The following is a 12,809-nucleotide window of genomic DNA, read 5'->3' on the forward strand; positions in this document are numbered from 1 at the left end:
AAATATTCTGAGTAAGCCCAAGGAGCATTGTAGACTTCAACAACTGGTATCGGCTGCAGGGTTTTCCAGGATTCTGTGATAAACACAGAACACATCTTTCAATAAATATTAGTTAGTTTTGGTTTGGTATTTATCGATAAACTGAAGTTAAAAATAGCTGCAACTCCAGACAGCCTTGGATGGTAGTGATCTTATGTTTAAAAGATTATTAGAGATATTTTTAGCAGAGGTTGTGTTAATTCTTCTCAGGTTTTATGTGAAATACCTTCTCTACTTATTTATGATTAAATTAATTTTTCATGCGGTGGTGTCTACTCAATGAACTCAGTTATATTCTTAGATCAGAGAGTCGCTCCATTCAAAGTGGTATGAATGTCGTTTTACCGCATAAAACCAGGTGTCCTCAAGAAAGTTTTCTAATTGTCATCAAAGCCACCTCGACAGCATGCAGATGAATAAACATGTCATCACTGGTCAAATAAGGTTTGACAAATTCCCACGTTGACTCCACATTAATGAAGAAGCCGTGAGTTGTTGCTGCTACTTGATATTTACATTTAGCATTAGCCAGCCGCTTCAGTTGGGAGTCAATGTCAAATGTTATAGGGATAACTTGTCATCTCCATAGTAGAGTGGGAGTCAGAGCCTTCAGCTATCAACCTCCTCTGTGGACTCATCTCCAAGTTTCAGTTTGGAAGCAGACACCCTCTGTAGTCGGCTTAACACCTTCCTTTTAGATAAAGTGTGTGGTTAGGGCTGGCTCAGGTCTACTGCGATAGGCCTAGATTATCAGGGGATATATTATACACGGAACTTCTCTTTCCTCCTCTTAATCAGATTAACATCTCATCCTTACATGTGACTGACCTAACTTCTTCCACCGTCCACCGTGGAACGTGGTAGAAACTGATCATGGATTATGATTACAACTATCCCTTAACAATATGCCTGCCTGCGTGCTCTTTTCTCAGGAATGTTGTGAATATTGGTTTAAACTGACCTGTTTCCAATAACCAATTAAAATATTTGCATTTCTTGAAAACTTCCTGGTAAATATAAGAAATTGAGGGACTCATAAAATAAATTGCTACCCAAGTTCTTGCTTAAATATAACAACGCCTCTGGGCCCCAAGTCAGCTAAGTCAAGAAGTTTTTCTCAGTTCTGTGGAAATGTATGTCTTTCATAGCCCTTCCCTCAACCCCACCCAACACCTTTGGGGTTAACTGGTGTTTAGCTTATATTTTATACAACAAGTTTTGATTTGATACTTGATAATTCTCTGAAGCTGACATCGTCATCTCTTCATCAAAGCCCTATGAGACAAATTGTGATTTGTAAAAATGGGCTATACAAATACAATTTGATTGATCTTTATTGTTGACACAAACTGGGTGTCATGGCAATTATCCTATACCTCAAATGTTCACAACGATATTGTGGCCTTTGAGATTTAGAGAGTGCACAACCAGAGACAATATTATTTTCTCACATGTTAAGTCAATTTCAGTACTCTTCATAAGTCCTTTAAGATAGCTGTTTAAAAATATTTGATAAAAAATAAATTCTAAACGTTTCATTCTTTGTTATTCACATTAAATACTTAATTTCATTTATTTGTTGTTGAAACATAAATATCTAATAATACCATGAAAAACACATTCTAAGAAAATATGTTAGTATTACACAATCATGGTAAAATAGAAAAATATTGATCAAAACGAGAAAATCATGTTATGATGAGACGGACTCATGGGGGTAGCAACACGCTGTGGTTTTGGCATCAGTACATATGAAATTCAATGACAGTCTGTGCTTATTATTAGCCATGGAACAGAACCTAAATAAAACTGTCTGAATAGCCAAAAATCTAAATTAAAGAAGCAACAGGCTGTTTTAAGAATAAGTAAAAAAGGTGATGAATCTGAACAGAAATTCAAAGCAAACCTTCACATTTCACAAATTCTATTTTTGTGTATTCAGAAAATACACAAGCTGAAAACCCAGCCCTTCAGCATTTGACAACCTATACATTTGTGGGTCAAGACTGTGTGAGATGAGAACATGTCTAATGCCTCCCATTAACACTGCACATCCGTTTCATACATTTTGAATGCAACCTATCTACGCATCAAAAGTTGCAGTGGCACCGAAAAAGGATTGAGGGGGGTGAATCCCATCTCATTGTCCTTCCCTGGTTGGATAGAGGAGTTATTGGTTCCTGATGATTGGCTCTCAGCTACCTTTGGCTCTTCACTGTCCTGGACGCCACTGCTGTCAAACGTCTGAGCAGTGTTCTGCTGACAGGCTGGCATGTCTTGACCACCTGTCTGAGCAGAGAGTCCATCCTGTAGGTCTTTAAACAGTTCTCGGCCTTCCATGGAGTTAGCAGGGGATGATAGACGTTGGTACATCTGAAACAGGAGGATGACGTTCAAGGTTAATGCAAAAAAAAAAAAAATATATATATATATATATATAAGTAAATAAGCAAATTGTTTGTAGGAATATCTTTGCATGCTCGGTACAAACTAGGTTTGGACTGGTACTGCTTCTGGGAATGCTTGACTATACTGAAACTTGCCTGCTAGTGATACTAGCACAGAATTGTACACTGATCTCAGGAATAACTATACTATACTGTAACCTGGACTTAATGGTTTGTCATATTACTCACTACTTGTTCACGTTTGGGTGGTAATCGGCATGTGGTGTTAAAACAGACTGTAGTTGAGTTGATAATTTAGGTGGGCGTTGTGCTAATCAATTAATTTACATGTCTTCAAAGGTTCCCCCAGGCTTAGTTCAAATTATATTCAATCTAATCATGTCTGGTTCTGGGTCCTTTTGTATTGTCACAGGGTTCTGGTTAGTGTTCTTTAACTCAATTTGTAAGAATCTGTGAGGTCTTGGTTCTGCTTCCACTGCTTTTTTACAAACCTTAACATTTTGGTTATGTGTGATTTAAAGATGATTAAGCTTCATTTACCTGTTCACACCTGGCATTACAATCTGTCTCAGGTGATTCATTAACAACTGGACAAGTGTGAATACACCCCAGACAAATTAAGGACATATTTTAGACCCAGTGTTTAGCAATTATTATCTTGTGTTGTAGCTCGCCATGTTAAAATTTTGCCCACCACAGTTCTATAATGAAAAATAACATTTTTTTTAACTTTTAAACTGTAAATGACGCAGTTTCAAGTTGAATATCAATGTTGGGGCTTGCTAGCACTTGGATGACACCACACGAGCAGTTACTTTATAGGTTTTGCATGTTGATAAAAGTTAAACAAAAAGTAAAAAGTAAAACAATCTTTAAGTTCCTAGGTTTTCAGCTAAATTTGTATTATGGAATTATAATGGTATCATAACATGATATGCTGTATTTTCACTCAGTAACAATACAGTCTGTTGGGGTGCCCTGACCTCTAGAGGCCAGTCAGTATGAATGTGAAATGTAAAAAAACTACTCCCTATGGGCCTCAATCACAAACAGTGTGTGCGCACAGATCTGTGCTTAAACTGAGAGTACAAACGTTTGACACATAAATCTGGGATTCATCAATAGATAGACCATGCGTACGCACAAATGAAGGCCCAGCTGTCCTAGATAATATAAACTCGAGGCACTGGTAGCTTAGTCCTTTGTTCATCACCACTCAGCTCCACACAAGAAAAAGCAGCACAACTGGGAGAGAAGGTGGGAGGTGCAGGAGTGTGTGTGTCTGCTCATCTCTGTACGTGTCCTAATAACGTGCGATCAGTGATGGTGTTTATTGTTTAAGTGTAAAGTGAGAGCAGGCCAGAGGGGGAGTGAGGAGGAAACAGAGACACAGGACGACTGGACCTTTAATGTTCAGCTGTCCTGATCCTGAATCAGCGGTGTTAAAATTATTCAGCGGCGTTCCAGTCCGAGTTGCGATGCATCTAAGAGAAATGTCCACAGCTCTTGTGCTCAGCACTTTGCAGGACACAACATTCAGTGCTTCAGTTATTGCAGCCCAGGTTTAATTATTTTACTCTGGAGGACACGCTACAGAGAAGTGTCACTTTTGTGGCTTCCACCTCTGAAACAACCGTTTCAATATTTCTGCTGAGAAATTCTTTTTTTCTCTTCTCACTTCAACTTCTCTGTCAAGCACACTGTTGGCTTCATGACAAACAGATGTCCTTATATGGAGAAATAAAGACGTGGCAGTATGCTTGTTACAGAGAGCGGCCAGGTGCCTGTTGACTAAGAATAATTCTGATTCACAAACATACGCATGGTGGTAAGAATAAAATTGGCTTGTGCGCACGTGTCATGAATCCGGTGACAATTTTGGTACGCACTTAGTTTCTGCGGCGAGTAAGAACATTTCTGCGCATATTTAGCGAATAAGGGCCAATGAAACTAATCATATGATCAATCCAATCCGAACAGAGTTTATTTTGGTTTCCATTTGCCTTTCAAATTATTTTTGGTAAACAACTTCTGACTTAAACCAGGTGATGTGAAAACAAATTTACTGAGCAACTTAACTAGTCTTAACATAAATTGGCTAACCAGAGGTCAGTAGTTCTTTCCTCACAGATGCAGCAGAGCTAATGGCCAAACCTTGTTGCAAAGACAAAACGCAGACTAAACTAAATCTGTTCACTCTTACGGAAGTCAGCATCCAACTGACTATTGTGTAACAAGTTGTACCTGGATCAGATGTTTGTGCAGTTTGGTGCAGGGCAGCAGGGAAAGTTCCTCTGGAAGAGACATCAACAGGTCCAACACGATAGCACTCTCTGGAGGAGAAGGACAAGGTTATAAATTGATTAGAAACTATTAAATAGTTGAATACGGGGAAAAAAATTGTCTATACATTCTTACCAATAAGGAAATCTGATGTTTATTAGTTTACATATTTAAAAAAAATAAACTACAAGTTTAGAATACATTCATGTGATGTCTTGGGATGGTATAGGCTTTCTTAAGATCCATTTGCCAGTGTGATAATTTAGCCTTGTGCTTGTCATATTTTCATTCTAACAATCTATTAATATAAATACAAAAATGAAAATAAATGAACAAACAAAATGACAGCTCCATTTCCACCAAAATAAACATCATAATACATTTTTTCTCAAGGATGGTATATACAAATTTAGGTCGTTTTTTGTATGTATGTCCAAGTGCTCAGTTTTCCAGTAATTTCAGTTTAACTGCTTATTTTTATATAACTTATATTACCACCCTGTGGTTGTATGCCTCCACAAATCAGTGCAGTTTCCCTCCCTTCAGGTGTTGTGACATATTGCATTCACAATAAGATGAGGTTACTGTGACTTTTACCATTGACCAATGAAATCTAATTTGTTAGTCTTCAAATTTGGTAAAACCATTCACTTAGAAGGAAGAAGTGAATACATGGGTTACAAATTCGGTTGTTTTTAACCAATCTGACTTTACACAAGGGTCTGATCACACTGTTTGTGCGTGTGTCAGCAAACGAGAGAGGGAGGAAGAGAGTGAGCTGGACGGGCTGATGAATGCCCACAAAGCTCTGAAGACAGACTTGCCTCATTTAAGAAAAGTAAAGATCACTTTATGATGGTCAGTGTTGATATTGTGGGAGAGAGTGAGCGAGAAATTGAAAGCGGAGTCAGTCTGTGGGTGTCTGCGCGATCATGAATGACCTGATTAAAAATCAATGGCCGTGGTCACTGTGACCTTACCAAAACACACGTTTTGCCTGGTGAATGTCAAGAACACCTCAAGAAAATCCTTTTTAAATTTCTATATTCAAAGATAAACTGATCAGTGGTAAAAAGTAAAAGGTCACAGTGACCTTATATGAATCTGGAAAGAAAATGTGTGTAAATAGAATCTGCATTGGTTAACGGAGGCATACAACCACAGTACGATAATTCTAGTTTCTACCAAGTTTAAAGAAATTCCCACAAGGTGTTCCAGAGATGTTACATTCACAAGAATGGGACAGATGAACATATATGCATACACACAGAAAATCCAAAAACATAATGCCTCAAGCCACTGGTTATCGCCAGCGTGGAGGCATGAAAACTAGATGGAACATCATGATTGACAGCTGAGACTGACTCTCTATTGGTCGAGTGTGTGTATCGGCGGGACCTCGATAACGGGGATCGATTTTACTCTGGCTCCAAAAAACTTCATCGCCGCAAGATGACTGCATTTGTGTCCGGGATACTTTGCATTAATTTCAAAAGAAGTGGGAGGAAGTGAAGGCACGTTTTCCATCTTTATTTACAGTCTATGTGGTGAACTCACAGATTGGATGTTGCTTGTTTAATGTGGCCATTGTTTAAACCTGTGCCATGCTGTGAACATTGAAATAAACAATGAATCTCAAACTCACCCATGGGGGTGAGAGGGCGCATGTCGTCCGCCTCGTGCATGGCGCTCATGTAGTGATAGATCCTCTCAAAGTCCACATTACAGTTGACATCGAAGATAGTTTTTTTAGTGGCAGATTTGCTGACGCAACCAACGCTGGAAGGCAACGCAGCAGCGGGTGTGGAGAGTGGGGCCACTGGGTGGTTGGAGGTGGCTGAAATGGAAGACTTCACAGAGGATGGAGCAGTACTAGGGAATGGGGTTAGACGGGTGGCAGATGAAGCGAGGGGCATGTCGGGACGGGAAGAAGTGGACTTTAAAGTAGAGATGGTGGAGGGTTTCAGCTTTGATAGCTGCTGTGTAGGCTGCTTTACAATGCTTTCAACATTCACAGTCTTCACCTCTGAAGTAGTATTGGAACACGTTGTGGCTGGGATCACAATCTGTGACACAAGCTGTGGAGTTATAGGAGGCAAGAGTACCTCTGCTCTACCTGCGGCGTGGAAGGTGACAGCAGTCGGAGAGGAGCAGGTGTCAGCAGGTCGGGTTCCAGCTGGGTTTGAAGGCTGTTGCTGGGGTGGAGGGATTCTGTTATTTGGCAATCTAACCACATTGGATGATAATGGGAGTCTCCTGGCCCGACCTATGGTTGGTGCTGGCGTCTTGAATACCACAAAAGGATGGGGTGTATTGGTGCCATCGCGCTTACCTAAGGGGGCACAGTTTTACACAGGATGTAATTATATCACAGTAACATGGAGGAAGGTAAAGCCTCAGCCAGACAAAATTCTTGGACAGGCCTCCGACTTTTAACAATGGAGAAAAATAATATACTGTCAATATTTCTATATGTAATCATGTCATCTCAAGATCGGCTGCTGCACATGATCTGTTACGAATCACTATATATGTGTATGGTCACTGCATATCTGTGATGCATTTATGTGTGTGAAGATTCTCAGTCATCCAGGTCATGGTATCTACAGAAGTTGTACATGTGGACATAGAAAACTGGACTAGCCTTTGTTTCTCGATGAGGTTACACCTCCTCAGTTCTAATTGAGGAAGCCTCTTGGATAATAGGTGAAAGGTCTTCCAAAAACACCACTGACCAAAATATTTGTTCATAAAAAATTGAAAAGACGGTGGGGCCAGTGGTCAGATCATATGTAATCGTGTGCCTGAACAGCGTCCAACAAAAAAATGCAAGACCAAGCTTTTACATCGCATTTATAGGAAATGCTTCCATTCCAATCAATGAGGGCAAAATCCACACTTGAGTGCAATTCCAGAATTTCTTTTTAATATTATGAGACTTCAGCCATTTCAGTTTAATCAGTCAAACTGTCAATTTTAGATTTAGGGTCGATTACATTTTTAAGATTTACTGAAACAGGGGATAGAATATGTAAAACAACCAAAAAGACAAACTCATTTCATGGACAATTTATGCGTGCCCGTGATCAGGCTGGAGTCTCTATTAAATCAGTTGGAAATGACAGAGGGGTAATACCTTTGCCTGACAAACGAAGCATTCGTCTCTGAGGGATGCTGCAACCCAGACGCCTGCCTGCGGCTGTGGAAAGTCTGATGTCCTGAGGAGGGTCACAGTTCCTGAGAGTACGTGGTTCAGTGGATGACACTATCAGCATCTAAAACCACACAGAGAGCAAGAAAGTGGTAGAATGAAATGGGGGCCAGCGAGTCTACAAAATTGTTTCTCATCACCTTCTCTTATCCAACTGTAGCTCATTTCTCAAAGCATGGAAAATTGTCAAAAACTAAGTTAAATATAATTTACAAACAGCTGCCATTCTTGACACAACAGCATTAAGGCAAATATGCATTGTTAAGATTTTAACTTAAGCAATCCAAATTGAATCACTGTTGATCAGAAACTAAAACAGTAATAATCTAACCTGTCATATGTATATATCTTGCCATACCTGAGCGAAAGCACTACAAATGGGATCGTTGAGGGTTCCAGTCACAGCCAAAGCCATATGTGTCCACATCTCGATGGGCTTTCTGACCATCTTATCTTTGTTTTTCAGATAGAAGCTCGCAGAGCAGATTGCTTTGTCCTTAAGACCCTCTACAACAGCGTGGATCTGAAGAAGAAAAGGATCCGTCAACACCTCTATATACTGTACTTTACATAGCTTTGTTTACAAAGCTCCTTACAAAGCAGTTATTTACTGTAAAAGGACATTCACTGTCTCTACAATGTTATATTTTAGGATTAAATACCTTTATTTACATAGTTGTAAACTAGATACCCCTGGAATTTTGACCGAGGCTCATGTAAACAAAAAGTCATGAAGATTTATGTACTGACAAGGAAACAATAACTAAAATTCACAATTACAGTTATGAATCATTACATTTTGTAAAAACCTCTGTACATATAAATATATTGATAAATATCAATAAGTTGCAGCGTTATAACTATTGCTGAAAGAGAAGCGCACTCAGGACATCATCTATCTTCTAATATTTTCCATTCAATCTCGGTGTGAATCTGGATCAAGAGGCAGATCCAAGAACTGTGTGTCCTTTTCTCAGCAGCATTTCCCACAGAATTTATTCAATCAATGGCGATGGATAGCACATGCATGCGCACAAAGTTTGCTCCCATATGCAACAGATTCTGTGAGTGCCAGATACACAGACTAAGGTAATTCAATTCAAACAATTTCATTAATCCCTCTGGGCAATTCATTTGGAACAGCTCTTACAGACAGGTACAAGATACAAGGAGACTACGTGAGGTATAGGAATATACAATAATAAATATTGAGTAAATAACTAAGTTAATGACACTAAAAAACTTGAAAAGGAGAATAAAAAAATCTGCTACAAATGAGACAAGCCTTTAAGAATTTATGCGCCATTTACAAGACAGATTGCAGAAGCGATAAACAATTTGGAGTTGCGGCTCAATTTACAAGTGGGTAACATATCAACGTTCTGATGTCAACGAGAAAAACTGAGATGAGTATAAAGACTCAAAAAATATTGACGATAAATAAATTAGGGTTAGGGTTAATTATTAATAATCTGATAAATTTTATAAAAAATAAATTTGTGGTCTTTATTTGTCAGAGTATTATAAGTATACTGCTTGAAATAACCACGTTGATATTTCGTAGCTAGAGTGGGGCAAATGTGAAAGGTGGTACCATGAATAGTGCAGAAACATGGACGCATTTGGTTAGCTACGTGTTGTTTTAAATATTTTTTATTGAAAGTATTTGGGCTGCAGTAGTTATTATTTACTTACTATTGCTTAGTACTACTTTTTCTTTTAAATTACCTTTTAAGTATGTTTAAAGTGAATGTGTTTGTGTCATTTATTCACATTCATTATAAGTGTGACTTATTATCCACACAGTGGTAATGAGAAGTCATTCATTTAGTAAATCTCATATTTTCTCTGAAATAGTTTCATGGGCAGTGGTATCTTTTTAGCATACATTTTATTTAATATTTGTCATGACTTCATTTAGTTCAAGTAATTGTGTGTCGCCATTAAAAATGCTTCCTGTATCTTAATCACACCAAATTCGACACTGCACTTCCCAGGGCTAGTAAGAATACACAGGTGAGTACAGAGGGTGAACAGAGCATGAAGCTGATAAGATGATTGGTTCGAGTTCCAAAGACAGACAAAGTAAAATAGCAGTTTTATTGTACGCCACTGCCTTTTAACATTGTGAACTGTCATTCAAACTCCTGGAATACACTTCACTTATTACATACATGTCAATTGTTTAATAAATGCAGCACACACAAATTGTATTTGTCCATCTTGTTGTTCCCCGTTGTTGACTAATGCTCCTGTAATTACATCATCCTCAGTGGTTTGATAACACCCATCTGGATGGCCATCGCAATGAACTTACTCTGAATTTGCATATCAACATACATACATTCATTCTTATTTCCTGTGGTAATGTGTATGTGTGTGTGTGTGTGTGTGAGAGAGAGAGAGAGAGAGAGAGAGAGAGAGAGAGAGAGAGAGAGACACAGACAGACAGACAGACAGACAGACAGACAGACAGACAGACAGACAGACAGACAGACAGACAGACAGACAGACAGACAGACAGACAGACAGACAGACAGACAGACAGACAGACAGACAGACAGACAGACAGACAGACAGACAGACAGACAGACAGACAGACAGACAGACAGACAGACAGACAGACAGACAGACAGACAGACAGACAGACAGACAGACAGACAGACAGACAGACAGACAGACAGACAGACAGACAGACAGACAGACAGACAGACAGACAGACAGACAGACAGACAGACAGACAGACAGACAGACAGACAGACAGACAGACAGACAGACAGACAGACAGACAGACAGACAGACAGACAGACAGACAGACAGACAGACAGACAGACAGACAGACAGACAGACAGACAGACAGACAGACAGACAGACAGACAGACAGACAGACAGACAGACAGACAGACAGACAGACAGACAGACAGACAGACAGACAGACAGACAGACAGACAGACAGACAGACAGACAGACAGACAGACAGACAGACAGACAGACAGACAGACAGACAGACAGACAGACAGACAGACAGACAGACAGACAGACAGACAGACAGACAGACAGACAGACAGACAGACAGACAGACAGACAGACAGACAGACAGACAGACAGACAGACAGACAGACAGACAGACAGACAGACAGACAGACAGACAGACAGACAGACAGACAGACAGACAGACAGACAGACAGACAGACAGACAGACAATGAAATTGGTAGATAGATTATCCTGAAATGTATTATCAGTATTAGTATCAATAGTAATATTAATACCAGGAAGGCAGAACGCTCGATCTCCTAGCCCAGAGGCATGATGGCAGTAACTCTACTGCACATATTCAATGAGCTGCACATATCCCGAAGTAACAAAAAAATGTTTTGACCCATGCGGAGGGTGAACATTTCACAAAAAACTGAAGTGTTGTCACACATCCATGGTGTAGGACAGTTGAAAAACAGTGTTGCCTTACGATTTTTCCATGTCTCTCATTTTGCTCTATGATTTATTGAAAGTGCATTTATGGACAGTAAACTGATGCGTTAGCCCCCTAGACATCTTTCTGTTTTGTTTAAAATGCAACATCAAGATAGAGAAAAGACACAAATCTGAGGACAAGTAGCCTATATCAAGTGTGTACTTTCTAACCTGAAGAATCAGTGTACAGTGTTGCAGTGCCAGCCACTTTCACCCTCTAGGCAATAACAGTACACACTAGTTGTGCACTTCAACCATGGTTGGTTTGACAGAGCAAAACACTTGGACGAATTCCTGGTTTGTTTGGCAAAATATATATATATATAATAACACAGTCAATAAATATTGAACATCAAGAGAGGGAAGTGGCACTTTGACAGTAATATTGGTCGAAAGAGATGAATGTCGCACGCACCTCTGCGACGGACCGAGTGGGCACCTGTTTCCTCAGGGCGGCATAATCGATGTCCCCTTGGCCTCCAGTCGTCTTGCTAAGCGTTTCCAGGGCCTTCAGAAGATTGCTCCGCTCAAATCGCTTCCAGTTTTGGGACACTTTACCTGACTCCAGCGGTGACCCGTCAGGTGTCCGGATGCGACCTGGTTTCATTCGAGTACGAGGAGGCGGCTTCATCTCGGCTCACGTCGCCGATTCAAACGAAGCTGAGTCGACAACAGCCGAATAGAAAGATGATCACCAAGCTCCGGTTGGTTTGATCGCTGTGCCTCTCAAGTCTCTTAGTCGTTGATTTTTGTGCAGACATTTAAACCGTATATCTGACGTTAGAACACATGTTTTCCGGATAAACAATACTACTTCTGGTGCGATCTTCTTGATTTTGTTTGATGCCGGGTGGCATCTAGCCGTAATGCGACGTACCGCCACCTACCGCAGTGGAGGGCGGGTTACTACTACTACCATATCCATAGCTATGACTATATCTATGGCTATGACTATATCTATGGCTATGACAATATCTATGACTAATTCTTCTTCTTCTTCTTCTTCTTCTTCTTCTTCTTCTTCTTCTTCTTCTTCTTCTTCTTCTTCTTCTTCTTCTTCTTCTTCTTCTTCTTCTTCTTCTTCTACTTCTTCTACTACTTCTTCTTCTTTTGGGTTTTATTGGCGGTTGGCAAACAATGATTTAGCGCATTAACGCCACCTGCTGGTATGGAGCGTGGATTAGGACGTTTTATAATTATATTATCTATTCTATTGAGTAAAAAAACGAAAACAAACTTAACTCTTTCAATTACATTAGTTTTTTTTAAGTCAATCAAAAAGTATTCGATTCCACTTGTTTTTGAGTTGTTTGTAGGATATCTCTTAAATCAAAATTTACTTCAATCTTGCCAAGGTTTACAATTAGCTGCATTCATTATTGCTCATATTTTGGAC

General features: G+C 39.6%; 1 protein-coding gene across 2 annotated transcripts; it reads right to left on the reverse strand.

The window, feature by feature from the left end:
• Positions 1-1,355: 1,355 nt before the first annotated feature.
• snapc2 (small nuclear RNA activating complex, polypeptide 2) lies at positions 1,356-12,374 on the reverse strand. Of its 2 annotated transcripts, none has more exons than XM_061066181.1 (6): positions 11,829-12,374; positions 8,300-8,464; positions 7,867-8,005; positions 6,847-7,062; positions 4,692-4,780; positions 1,356-2,412 (listed from the first exon to the last, which is right to left on the reverse strand). In XM_061066181.1, exons 1-6 carry the CDS (start codon positions 12,042-12,044, stop codon positions 2,119-2,121), a joined length of 1,119 nt encoding a protein of 372 aa, XP_060922164.1. In that variant the 5' UTR covers positions 12,045-12,374; the 3' UTR covers positions 1,356-2,118. The 2 variants fall into 2 exon arrangements, with proteins under 2 accessions (XP_060922164.1, XP_060922163.1); XM_061066180.1 differs by having other exon boundaries at positions 6,376-7,062.
• Between the last annotated feature and the right edge of the window lie 435 nt (positions 12,375-12,809).

This window comes from Limanda limanda, chromosome 22 (genome assembly GCF_963576545.1).
Source record: "Limanda limanda chromosome 22, fLimLim1.1, whole genome shotgun sequence".
Classification (NCBI taxonomy): domain Eukaryota; kingdom Metazoa; phylum Chordata; class Actinopteri; order Pleuronectiformes; family Pleuronectidae; genus Limanda; species Limanda limanda.

Excerpts from the sequence above, each read along its gene's own strand:
- snapc2 (XM_061066180.1), bottom strand. The coding sequence starts at position 12,044 with ATGAAGCCGCCTCCTCGTACTCGAATGAAACCAGGTCGCATCCGGACA. Across the intron at positions 7,063-7,866 it reads GCTTCGTTTGTCAGGCAAAG|GTAAGCGCGATGGCACCAAT; the intron begins GTATTACCCCTC and ends GTGCCCCCTTAG. Across the intron at positions 4,781-6,375 it reads GCGCCCTCTCACCCCCATGG|AGAGTGCTATCGTGTTGGAC; the intron begins GTGAGTTTGAGA and ends CTTCTCCTCCAG.